The 12914-nt window shown below is 47.8% G+C and overlaps 1 protein-coding gene across 1 annotated transcript in view; it reads left to right on the top strand.

The window, feature by feature from the left end:
* LOC135217174 (carotenoid isomerooxygenase-like) overlaps positions 1 to 12689 on the top strand; it is a 47411-nt gene extending 34722 nt beyond the window's left edge. Inside the window, exons 9-10 of the mRNA XM_064252896.1 lie at positions 12040 to 12138; positions 12349 to 12689. Coding sequence (XP_064108966.1) covers positions 12040 to 12138; positions 12349 to 12519 — 270 coding nt within the window. The 3' untranslated portion in view covers positions 12520 to 12689. The remainder of the gene's footprint in view (positions 1 to 12039; positions 12139 to 12348) is intronic.
* Positions 12690 to 12914: the final 225 nt, after the last annotated feature.

Genomic DNA, 12914 nt, shown 5'->3' with positions numbered 1-12914 from the left:
ATAGAATAAAAATAATTTACTCTAAATTCCAGTATTTTGGTTTTTTGCTTGCTGTAATAAAAATATTTTTCTGACAACAATAATTATTCAACAATACGTTTGTAGAAGCCCATATCATCATTCTTTTTGTCTTTGTTCAAGGCTGTGTCCTGAGTCGTAAAATTCATTTGCAAAAAGAGCCTCATCATCAACAAAAGTGTTATATATCAGTGGTGAGGCAAAATTTCTCTGATCATTAGAAGTTCTGAATTTAGGTATTTGTGTTAATTTATTGATTATTATATAACATACATTTTTTTAATAAACAGAATACCAATAGTAACCTGCTAAATATATAAATATTTGGAATGTGCCCTTGCAATTTTCAATACCATTCGGTGTTACTTGTAAAGATATGTGACGCAGAGTACATTTTACAGTATTAGTAGTTTCTAAATCATTCCAATTAATTTCTTCATTAATGGATACATGTACTGCTCTGTCATGGAATGGTAGTTTTTGTTTAAGAACAGACATCATCTTCAGCTTCTTTTCACATTCAAACACTTGCCATACAGAAAGAATTGTAGTGGCCACCTGCAAGCTGTCGATATTGCCCAAACCTAGACTAGAGATTGTCAGTTTGAAATTTTCCTGTCAATACATACTCCATATGTAATTCAGACAGGCAGTAATTTGTTACCTCTAACATCACACTGGTTGTAGGTTTCAATGCTGTGAACGTCTCTTTTTGTCAATGTCCCACCGACCGAATTCTTTAGTCTTATCCCAAATTCCCAGCAAAGCATAAGTCTTTCAGACTTGAAACTTTGCGTCGGCACTGTTATTATTCATGGGCACATTCATGATTTAGTCTTTTTCCTTTAAATGGGCTTTTTACATTCATTATTGTCCACCAAGTATAAAAAATCTTTATATATTCAGACGTGTGCATAGTAAGGTAAGCAGTAATAGTATTGCAATACATTACCTGAACACCTGGTTCCATCACTGAGTGTACAGTCACCCACCTACTAGTGACCGTGCAGCCAGGGTCCAGGCAGCTGAGCCTGCTCGCTACCAGGACCCAGGCGCGGAGTGGAAGACTGGTGGAAGTCGCCCAGGTGACTCGCCAGGCCGGCGATCGCTCCCCCAGCAATCCCCCGGTTCCTAGGGTTGACGCGACGGTCCCACCAGACCGATCGCGTGTTGAGGCCAGGAAGAGGTCCCCACGGTCACCAGGCCCAGTCTTGGCTGGGCCAGGTACCGTGACGCATCGAGAGGACGGTGCACGCTCTCACCGCGCCAGTGGACTCTACCGGTCTCCCAAATGTCGCTGCCACCGGAAGCGGACGGATCGCTTGACTGGTAGCAGCTCTCCTGACGCTCGGGACTGTCGCTACCGTTCTCGGTCCAGCGGTTCTCCCCAGGGAGACCGTGGGACTAGACCTGCAGCTCGGTTGCCACTGTGGGTTGGCGATCGGCTGCAGTCCTCCCAGCCCACCGGCTCTGTCGGTAGGCAGGGCAGGAGCGTCCGGTCTTCCTCTCCTATCCCTTCAACTTCCTCGGGCTACACCGGGAGGAGCGAGGTGATTAGGAGTGACAGCAAGGAGCGTGCTCCTCACGGTTCTTCCACGAGGGCATACGAGCCTGGCACGGTCTTGGGACCAAGCAGATTGTACGCCCAAGTGGTTGGAGGAGGCTACGAGGGGTCTGACATGGTTCCTCCTGCTGAAGGAGGAGGTTCTTGGGACCTGACCGGCCTGGATGGATTTGACGGTCAATCGCCTCAGGACGTGGTCACTCCTGAGATCCAGAGGTTGTTTGCGGAGATCATTGCGCTGAGTCGTCAGCACAACGACCTCGGGGAAGGATCGGTGCTTCCGCCCTCCGAACCTCCTTCGAGGTTGGAGTCGTTCTGGGGCCCTAAGAAGGAACTCAGGACCACGGTGGGTCTGCCCCGATCTTCCTTGGCCGACGGTGTGCTGGGCCAGGTGAACACACTCATCTCTGGACAGAAGGGCTCACTTAGGGCCAGCAGGTCGGACAAGCTGGTTCCCCCTATTCTACCACGTTGGCGGCGCTTCTATGTGCCTTTGGAGGACCCATTGCCGACCAAGCAGGTTAACCCGGAATAGCTAGGCTAACTCCGGGGGTGCCTCTCCAGCACCTGCTGTCCAAGAACCTCTGGTTCTCACAGCAAGAGGCATCGACCCTGGAAGCGACTGCCATGGCAGCCTTCCAAGCAGTCTCCAGGCTGACCCCGTGGTTCCTCACAGTGTCCAGGGTCGCAGCCTCCTCGGGACCCATCTCTCCCGAAGGAGACTCGGCATTCGGGAGACTATGTCAGTCTGGGGGTAGGGCTATTTCCTACCTCACCCACCAGACGGCCAAACTTTGGGCCAATCTGGTCCTGAGACGTTGGGAATGCAGTCGTCGCTTGGGTGACCAGGGCTGCCAGTCGTGAGGTAACAATGGACCTAAGGAACGGATCGTTGCTGGGTTCTGCCTCTCTCTTCCCTGGAGGGAAGGTGGATGCTGCGGTGGAACAGCGGCGCACTGAGGACAGTGACCGCTTGGTTCACCAGGCAGTCTCGAAGGCCTCTGGACAGCCTCGAGCAACTGCGGCCAAGCCTCAGAGCTCGGCCAGCTCTAACTCTACCAAGACATCAGCTGCGTCAAGGTCTAGAAGAAAGACCCAGCCTTCGTCTTCTGCTTCGAGAAGTGAGCGTCAGCCCTCCTCCCAGACCTCCCACTCCCGTGGGGGTTCCTCAAGTGGAAGTCGAAGAAGGGGAAATGCTAGGGACGGCGTTCCCCCTCACCTGCTGCCGGAAGTGGGGGGCTACCTGGCGAGCCATTGGGCAACTTGGCAGCGCTACGGAGCAGAGACCTGGGTATTGGACGTCCTTTTGGAGGGATATCTACTACCCTTCAAGTCGCAGCCACCCCTCACCTCCAACCCAGTCCACCTTCAGACGTACGTTCCCAGTTCTGCCAGGGATGTAGCGCTTCGGCAAGAAGTCAAGTCCATGCTGAGCAAGGGAGCTGTGGAAGTCGTACGAGATCAGTCGCCGGGCTTTTAGAGCCGACTCTTCCTAGTGGAGAAGTCATCAGGGGGCTGGCGACCGGTGATAGATCTCTCTCCCTTGAAATGATTCATTCGCCAGACTCTGTTCACGATGGAAACGGCACGCTCAGTGCTCGACTCCATCAGGAAGAACGACTTCATGCTTTCGGTAGACTTGAAGGATGCGTATTTCCAAATACCCATCCATCAGTCCTCCAGGAAGTACCTACGCTTCATCCTCGAAGGGACGGTGTACCAATTCGGGCACTTTGTTTCGGTCTCTCTGCCGCCCCACAGGTGTTCATGCGAGTGTTCACTCTGGTGTCGGCTTGGGCCCATTCAGTTGGGATACGTCTGATGAGGTATCTTGACGATTGGCTGGTCCTGGCAAGCTCCAACTTGCAGTTGCTACAGGACAGGGATCGACTCCTTGACTTCTGCCGCGATCTGGGGGTCTTGGTGAACTTCGAGAAGTCAGATCTCGAGCCCAAGCAGAGGATGAAGTACCTGGGCATGCTGATCGACACGGTAGCAGCACGAGTCCTCCCCGCAGGCTCGCGGATCAGCAGGTTCAGGGAGGCAGCCAGACTGCTCCTGTCTCGACGGGAACAGTCAGCTCAGCAGTGGCAAGTCGTGATCGGTCACCTGTCATCAGTGGAGAAGTTAGTCCCTCACGGGCGTCTTCACCTGCAGTCTCTCCAGTGGATACTGAAGGAGTGTTGGTCACAGGCACGAGATCCTTGTTCCCTCACGGAGGAAGTCAGGGAGGACTTGGTCTGGTGGCTAGACGACAGGAACCTCGTAATAGGAGTGCCCCTGCCACTCCCCCTCCGGAGATGTTGCTGTTCTCGGACGCATCGACCGAGGGATGGGGCGCACAACTGGAAGAGTTGCTGGTTGCAGGCGTGTGGAACCATCACGACAAGCACCTTCACATCAACGTCCTGGAACTCAAGGCTGTGTTCCTCGCACTCCAAGAGTTCCGGGAACGGGTGATGGGACACTCAGTGGTGTTGATGAATGACCACCATGGTACTGGCATATGTCAACAAGCAGGGGGGCCTAGTGTCCCTCCCGTTGCACCAGTTGATGATGCAGGTGCACGAATGGGCCGTAGCTCACTCAGTAGAGCTGTCAGCCAGATACATTCCAGGCAAGAGGAATGTAGTGGCAGACAAGCTCAGCCACTGGAATCAGGTGATTTGGACCGAATGGTCGCTTCACCCAGACATGGCAGAAAGGCTCTTCGACCTGTGGGGGCATCCAGTTGTGGATCTGTTCGCCACCAGGCACAACAGAAAACTTGAGGTTTTCTTCTCCGTCGTGCCGGATCCATGGGCAGCTGCAGAGGACGCGTTCCAACACCTTTACCCTGTTCTGTCTGGTTCGCAAGGTGATAAGCAGTGCTGGTCACCAGCAATCTTCAGATGATTCTGGTGGCACCCAAATGGCCTCAGGCCGTTTGGTATCCGGACCTGCTGGCTCTTCTCTCTCCGAGGCACCGCAAGAGATTCCCCTCTGGCACAACTTCCTGTGCCAACCACACGTGGAACGATACCGCCAAGCAGTTCGATCCCTGTGTCTTCACGGCTAGCGGTTATCGACCATCTCTTGCGAGCGAGAGGCTTTTCTCGCCAAGCAGCAACAGAGATGGCAGGGTACTTCAGACAGTCCTCTGCAGCATTGTACCAGGGGAAGTGGTCCGTCTTCTGTGGTTGGTGTCGTGGATGGGGTCTCTCTCCACTCAGAGCCACTCCTCAGCAGGTAGCGGATTTCCTCGTCTTCCTTCGCCGAGAGAAGCTCCTGGCCCTAGTACTTAAACTGCGTGGAGTTGATCTTTCCACTTCCACGAAGTCAGAGGTATTGGTCCAACCCTTGCATTCTGCAAGAACTTCTACGTGGCACAGGTGCTGAAGAGACGGGTTTGGGCCAACCAGACCACCTTCACCTCCTAATGCTTCGAGAGATCTTGCCCGCCCAGGAAACTCAGGATTCCGGGGTGGGATGTGACCCTCGTACTTAGGAGTTTGACTCTCAGACCCTTCGAGCCACTCCGAGAGTCGTCAGACAGTGATCTGACCCTCAAGACAGTCTTCTTGCTGGCCCTGGCATTGGCAAAGAGAGTGGGAGAACTTCATGGTCTTTTCTTCGATGTTAAGCACTCGAGGGGATGGGGATCGGTGACGCTCGTTTTCATCCCAGACTTCATAGTGAAGACTCGGAACCCTTCAGTCCCTGAAGCCAGGTTCGAGTCCTTCACGATCCCCTCCTTGAAGGACTTCACCAACAACGATGCGGATGACAGTCTGCTTTGTCCTGTGAGGGTGCTATGGCGCTATCTGAAGAGAACTCGTCACCTCAGGCCTGAGTGTCGACGCCTCTTTGTTTGAAATTACAATTTTGAAGTAAATTGTATTTTTCCTAACTATACAAACCTGAGGTCCTTTACACATAGTCCCACCTCATGCCACCCCTCACTTTGTTCCTGGGCCTAAAGCAAAGTGAATGTTTTACCCTCCAGTCGGGTGGGACTCCCGACCATCGGACAAGCCGTTACTATCGAGCTACCTTGTTAGAAAGCTTACGGCCGGTCCAGCTGCACTGTAAGTATTTCCCTATGTATAGGACCTCAGGTTTGTATAGTTAGGAAAAATACAATTTACTTCAAAATTGTAATTTCAAAATTGAGCCATCCTCTACTTTTTTAAGTTTCTTCAAATAATAAAAGGCGCATAATAAAGTTCTGTTTGTACCGTATCATTTTCAATAGAGAATTTTTTTTTCAAAGTCCAAAACAGAATGTCTAAAAATTGTAGCTTCCCAACAAGTTTCTTCGAATCTGGAGATTCTCTTTGATACGATGGCCCAGACAGATGTGAGGGGCAGCGGGGTAACTCTGATGGAATGGCACCTTCACGAAGTTTAAGCATTTTCAGTTTTATAGTAGAAGTTGTGCCATTATTTTTGTCATAACAGGATTTTTTCCCATCTAATATATATCTGGCAAGAAATATAAACTGCCAAACTGAAAACAGATTTGCTGTGTATCAAAACAATTGCCAATTAATGGATATTTGTATCCAAATATCACATATAAATACATAGTAAATAATGCAAATGTAGTTGTATTATATGTTCATGATCCTCCTAAGCTCCGTATATTGTTTATATGAGCAAGAACTAACAATTTTTTCACAAACAATATTTCAATTTCAATAGTACTGAGGTGAATGTAAATGTATTTATATACATACTCACTTTGCTATATTTGGTCGGGGTGTAGCTTTCTCGTTTTATGGCTCTTGGCCATTTTGCTGCGAGTTCTTCATTCTTGGGGAAAGAAAACACGTTGACTTTGGGCCCTGTAACATAATTCCCCTTGGAATTTGGGACAACACAATGATAGGGTATCATTGCAAAAACACTTGCAAACTTAGTTTAGCATCAATATCCCTTTTGTTCCACAAGTAATGCAAAAAAGTTAGTAATTCACTCGAAAAAATCAGTGGTGTGACCCCTTCTAAATTTAGATGAATACTAAAGCAGGTAGGTGACCATAGGTCAGTAAGACTACCTTTCCTTGGAAAATCCCTGATGACATTTAATCTGCCAGGCCTTCTTCTCTTGGTGGCCATGCTTAACTGCCATCCTGAAGAAGCTGATGAAGAAGTGTAAGGTGTTGTCATCTTCATCTGTTGCCTCCTCCCCTTCGACTTCCAAAGTTCCCCTGCTGAGGAAGGAGAAGGTCGTCTTTACTCTCCAAAGAAGTCTTGACACATGACTTCTAAGGGTCTGTCTCGTCACACTGAGAAGACAGGTGGGTCTCACCGGCTCTCCTGTTCCTTCGGCAACAGGAAGTCACACCGTCCTGCCCCCAGGGGCTAGCATGTTGGGAGCTGTAGGAGTGTAAACTTAAGTTTGCACTTCTGCTGCTAGTCTTAGAGGTTCTGCCTCCAAGACTAGTTCCATGTCTGGCACTTGTTTACAAGCTTCCCTGAGTGCACGCAAATCTACGGATTCGCGTGCAGTCAAGAGTTGATAACGCTGAGTCTGCTCACCATCACGGAAGAATGAATGAGTCCCTCAGGTGATTCTTGCCTGACTGGTGACCACTCTTGTGGTGATTGCTCGGTGCCCAGGATTGACGTGACAGTTCTGCGGGACCATGCACACGGTGAGACTGGTAGGAGGTACCTCATTTAGTCCTCTCGGGAGGTTTCAGCTTCAACATGGACTGGGATGCATCGTAAGGACAGTACCAGCTCTCGCCAGTCAGGTGCACATTTGTCTCCACCCAGGCCACGTTCACGTGACTGACTTGTCTCTGTGGTGGCGGCCGTTTCTCCTGCCTTGCAAGAGCACTGTACAGGAAGAGGGTCTTGGAAGAAACACTTCCTAGAAGGATTTGAGGGTCCTTCACTTCAGGATGTTGACACCCCCAAAATCCTGAGGACGTTCGCAGAGGTCATCACGCTGAGTGATCCGCATAATGGCCTAGGAGAAGGGACCGTGGCTGCATCTTCTGAACGCTCCTTGCAATTAGATATGTTCTGGAGTCCTAAGAAGGAACCAAGGGCCTCTATGGGGTTGCTGCAGTCCTCCTTGTCTGAGGGTGTCCTTGACCAAGTGAATAATCTCATCTCAGGATGAAAATTCACTCTAGGCTAACTGATCAGCCAAATTTCTTCCCCCTCCTCTTGTGGTAGTGTTTAACACTCGCCCCAGGTTTATACCGACACCTTTTTTTTATAGGTGACCGAGTCAGAGAGTTCTGACATGTCCAATTTAGCAGTTCTCTGGTATTGTAGCAATATTTTACTAGAAATAACGCTAAACGGACTTATTTCACGGAGCGACACGGCCGAGCCCAGAAATAGATTTTTCCTAAGTCAAAATCCCTTTTATACGCCCTTGGATGGTCCTCTGCTGACAAGGCAGTTTGAGCCAGAGCTAGTTCGTTTAACTCCTGGCTTGTCGCTGCAGCATCTTCTTGCAGAAAAAGTTTGGTTTACACAACAAAAGGCAGCAAACCTGGAGGCTACTGCTATGGCAGCCTTCCAGGCAGTCTCCTGGTTGGAAATGTGGTCCCTCACAGTATCCAAGGTGGGTGCTTCCTCGAAGTATTTTCCCGGGGAGATTCGACTTTCAGGAGATTGTGTCAATTTGGAGGTAGGGCCATTACCTACCTAGCCCACCAGACTGCTAACCTGTGGGCAAACCTGGTACTGAGGAGGAGGGATGCTGTCCTAGAGTCGCCAGGTCCATTGGTCCTGATTAGTATTGGTCTTGAGGGACGGACAGCTGCTGGGTTCTACCCGCTCTCTTTCCTAGATGATGCTGTGGTAGACAAGCAGAGAACTGAAGACACTGATCGTCTTGTCCACAAAGCAGTTGCAAAGACTAAAGGGTCTTCTAGAGCAACTGCAGCTAGGCCTGCGAGCCAAGCTAGCTCTTCCTCCGCTCCAAGAAGCCCCTTCCTTCAAAGGGGCCTCAAGGAAATACCCAGCCTTCTTCTTTCTCCTCAAAGGGAGTGCGACCATGCCCTTTCCGGCCCCCTTCCCCTAGGGGAAACACTAGGGGTGGCATTCCCCTCCAGCTGCTGCCACTGGTGGGGGGGTTGCCTATCGAGCCATTGGGCAACATGGCAGCGATACAGAGCCAAGACCTGGGTAGTGGATATTTTTCAGGAGGGATATCGCTCTCCTTCAAGTTGAGGCCACCTCTCACCAACTCTCCAGTCCATCTTCAGACGTACATTCCTGGTTTTGCCAAGGATCTAGCACTGAAAGAAGTGCAAACCATGTCAAGAAAGGGAGCTGTGGAAGTTGTAAGATTCCCTTCGCCGGGGTTCTACAGATGAGACTTCTTCGTGGAGAAGGCCTTGGTGGGGGCTGGAGACCAGTGATAGATCTCTCTCCTTTGAATCAATTCGTTCGCAGGACTCTGTTCATGATGGAAACAGCACATTCAGTGCTCTTTTCGATCAGGGAGAACAACTTCATGCTTTCAGTGGATCTAAAGGATGCACATTTTCTTTAAGATACCCATCCATCGGACCTTTAGAAAGTACTTTTGCCTTATCCACGAGGGGATGGTGTTCCAATTCAGGGCACTTTGTTTGGACTCACGACCGCCCCTCTGGTTTTCACGAGTGTTCACCTTGGTTTCAGCTTGAGCCCATTTGGCAGTGATACGTCCTCTCAGGTATCTCAACAATTGGCTAGTCGTGAGCTTGCTCACAGTTGCTACAGGTCAGGGATTGTCTTCCCAAATTTTGTCGCAATCTTGGGCTGCTGCAGAGTCTTAGCAGCAGAGAATGTTCCAACGTCCGTGGAACAACCTCGAAGTCTACACCTTTCCCCCATTCTGCTGCCCATAGAGAGTTATGTAAGCATTACTTAAGGTTCTTTGCAGTGTGCCTTTGGCCCCTAGCTAAACCCATTTTGTTCATTTTACTGTACCTCCTTTGATATTCTCTTCACCTTACGTACTTTCCATCGTCTTCTAACCATTGATTCATAGCGCAACTGCAAGGGTTTTCCTCATGTTACACCTTTCAAACCTTTTACTGTCCATTTCTGTTTCAGTGCTGAATGACCTCGTAGGTCCAAGTGATTGGTATTTGGCCTAAATTCTATATTCAATTCAATCCCCCATTCTGCCTGATTCATAAGGTGATCAGCAGGGTGCTGTCCACCCAGAATCTTCGGATGATTCTGGTGGCACCCAAATTGCCTCAGGGTTTTGGTATCCCAATCTGCCGGCTCTTCTCTCTGAGGTACTGAGAGATTCCCCCATGGCACAACCTTCCATGCCTACCAAACATAGAATGGTACCACTTGGCTACTAGTACAGTCCCTGTGTCTTCACAGCTGGAGGTTATCCACCATCTCTTGTGAGTGAGAGGCTTTTCTTGCCGAGCAGCAACAGAGATGGCAGGATACCTCAGACAGTCCTATGCAGCAGTATACCAGGGAAAGTGAGCTGTTTTCTGTGGTTGGTGTTGTAGACTGGGGTCTCTCACCACTCAGAGCCACTCTTCAGCAGATCATGGACTTCCTAGTCTTTCTTCGTCGAGAGAAGGGCCTTTCTATGTCTGCCGTTAAAGGGCTATAGGTTTGCCTTGGTCCTGAAACTGTGAGGCTTAAATATTTCCACCTCCATGGAGATCTCTCCTCATGAAAAGCTTTGAGAGGTCTTGCCCACCCAGAGTACTCAGGCCCGCCAGAGTGGGCTGTGACTCTTGAACTGTACGAACCCTTACAAGAGTTGTCAGACAGGGATCTGACCCTCAAGACTGTCTTTCTACTGGCCCTGGCATCAGCGAAGACTAGGAGAACTTCATGCTCTCTCTTATGACATGGGGATCAGTTATCCTCGATTTCGTCCCAGATTTCATAACGAAGACTCAGAATCCATCGGTCCCTGACACTAGGTTAGAGTCCTTTATGATCCCCTTCCTAGAGGACTATTGTGGTAATGATCCTGACGAGATGCTACTTTGTCCTGTTAGTGCGCTACGGCACTATCTGAAGAGAACTCGACATCTGCCTGAGTGTCGACGCCTTTGTTAGCCCTGGGTTGACTTAGAAAGAAGCGTCCAAGAACACTATTTCTTTCTGGCTTCGTGAGGCGATCAGGAAAGCATACTCCTCCGAAGGGAGGGACAACACCTGTAACTTTTGTCCGAGAACTCATGAAGTCAGGGGTATTTGTCCTACCCTTGTGTTCCGCAAGAACCTGTCGATTTCACAGGTACTGAAAGCAGGGGTTTGGACTAACCAGACCACCATCACATTATTCTACTTTTAGGATATAGCCCACAGGTCCTCGGACACTTTTTCCTTGGGAACCATGGTGGCTGCTCGACCCAGCTCCTTTAACAGGACAAGGTTGCATCTCACCTTTGTGAGCCGTGCTAATGGGAGAGTGACTGGCCTCCTCCTTTCTCACTTTTCATTCTTCTCTCTTCCTGCAGGCAGAGTCACGGTCATCACATACTGGAAAAGGTGGCTGATGCGGGTAAGCTATATATACAGAGTTCCATCCTATATTCTTTCATTAGAATATAGAACATGTATTTGTCCCTTTTCCTAGAAAAGGGGGAAAGGGAGCCCTGGCATAAGACAAACCCAATGCTTACATATTTGCCTTACTATCACCGACTACAAAGGTTCCTGATTGCTTTTAATAAGAGGCTACACTCGCCTCCCTCTTATGAAATTGTCCAGAGGTCTGGTCATTGGTCATGCAGTTCCCATAATACATCCAATTGGCCAGAGGACAGGTCCCCCTACTTGCTCTTAGGCTGGGTGAACACCAGTCTTCATAGAGTGCTTCAGCTTGCATACAAGGTCATACTATGCAAAAGGATGTATGTACTTTCATTTTCCAATGGCCTAAGGATTGAAGGTGAAATGTGAATCATGCGCCCTCCCTCCTTGCTATTATACTCAATTAATATTCCCTTCCTCATTAAATTACCTGATAACACTGATCCAGCTTTATTTTGATGCTAATCATTAATTCAGATTTTTTGTCTACATTTCTTGCTGTTCAATCCTCCTTATTCCACATACTACACTATATCACGTTTTTAACTTCTCTAAGCCAGTAAGGGCTCAGTAATTCCTTCATACACTCCCACTTTTACTTTCTTACACACTTCCCATCATATTCCTGTACAGAAACCCTGTGATCTAAATTCATTCATCTGATTTGTGATTTAGTACTTTCATTCTTCTGTCATCCAGTATATTTTCTCCAAACTAGTTCAAATAAATTAATCCCCTTCCATTCTTCCACCCCATGTGTACTGATATTCATTCTCCATCTTTATTATTATTTTTACGCATCTCCTTTCTCTAGTTAACATTTACTTCAAAAGCTTTCACTTTTCTCAGCAGCAGCTTTATTTTATTACAAAATAAAGCAATTTTTCCTTTATTGCACACTAAAATAACTTAATCCTTAATGGAATCTATTTGGAACAGGCTGGCAAAATTGACTTAGAGACACGAGAAGCTAAAGATTGGTTTGAAGAGGGACTCTATACTGGAATCTGTTATTTTGTGCCACGACCTGGAGCAACAGTAAGTGACTATGGCAAGAGTGGGTTATTACTTATTGGTAGATATTGCAACTTCATGATATACACAAATAAAACTATAATGTAGAAGTTAGTGGAAAGAAAAGGGAAACATGATAAATAACCCTGGGTGTAACTGTATATTTCTTCAGTTAGGAATTTATTTTCACATTTCTAGTAGTTCATAGTTATAAAATGCTTTGTTTTCCTTCAGGCTGAAGATGATGGTGTAGTCTTGTGTACACAGCTGCATGGAGGCAGTGATAAGAAGAAAGTGTCACTGGTCATTCTGAATGCATCTGATATGACAGAAATAGCCAGGGCTGTATTCAACACTGCTTCAGATATTCCTCGGTCTCTTCATGGAATTTATATTCCTGCTTGAAAGTAATTGCTTCAAACCTAAAAGCAAAATCTTTATTTAGGTAAAAGACATTGAGAGAGAAACGGACTCATAATGGTAGAAAATCCAGTAATTGAATGTTAATTTGAAATCCTTTATCTATATGATAAAGTTATGCTTGATATTAAAAAAGGCAAGGTATTATAACCTTAGTGTTGGTTTTTTCTTTCGTATACCTAATTGTGGGCACTCTGTACACATGACACTTATGTACACTGTCCTTCACTTCATAAAGAAATATTTGTGAAACCAAAATTTATACATGCAAATCAGGACATCATTCGGAATTGATTAGATACATCGAGATAAAAGAATTTTCAGTTTTCTATAATTTGTATATCGAATTTCTTATTTTCCTTCCAGCCAAAAACTTATTA

This window comes from Macrobrachium nipponense, chromosome 7 (genome assembly GCF_015104395.2).
Source record: "Macrobrachium nipponense isolate FS-2020 chromosome 7, ASM1510439v2, whole genome shotgun sequence".
Lineage (NCBI taxonomy): Eukaryota > Metazoa > Arthropoda > Malacostraca > Decapoda > Palaemonidae > Macrobrachium > Macrobrachium nipponense.
This window is presented reverse-complemented; position numbering and strand designations above follow the sequence as displayed.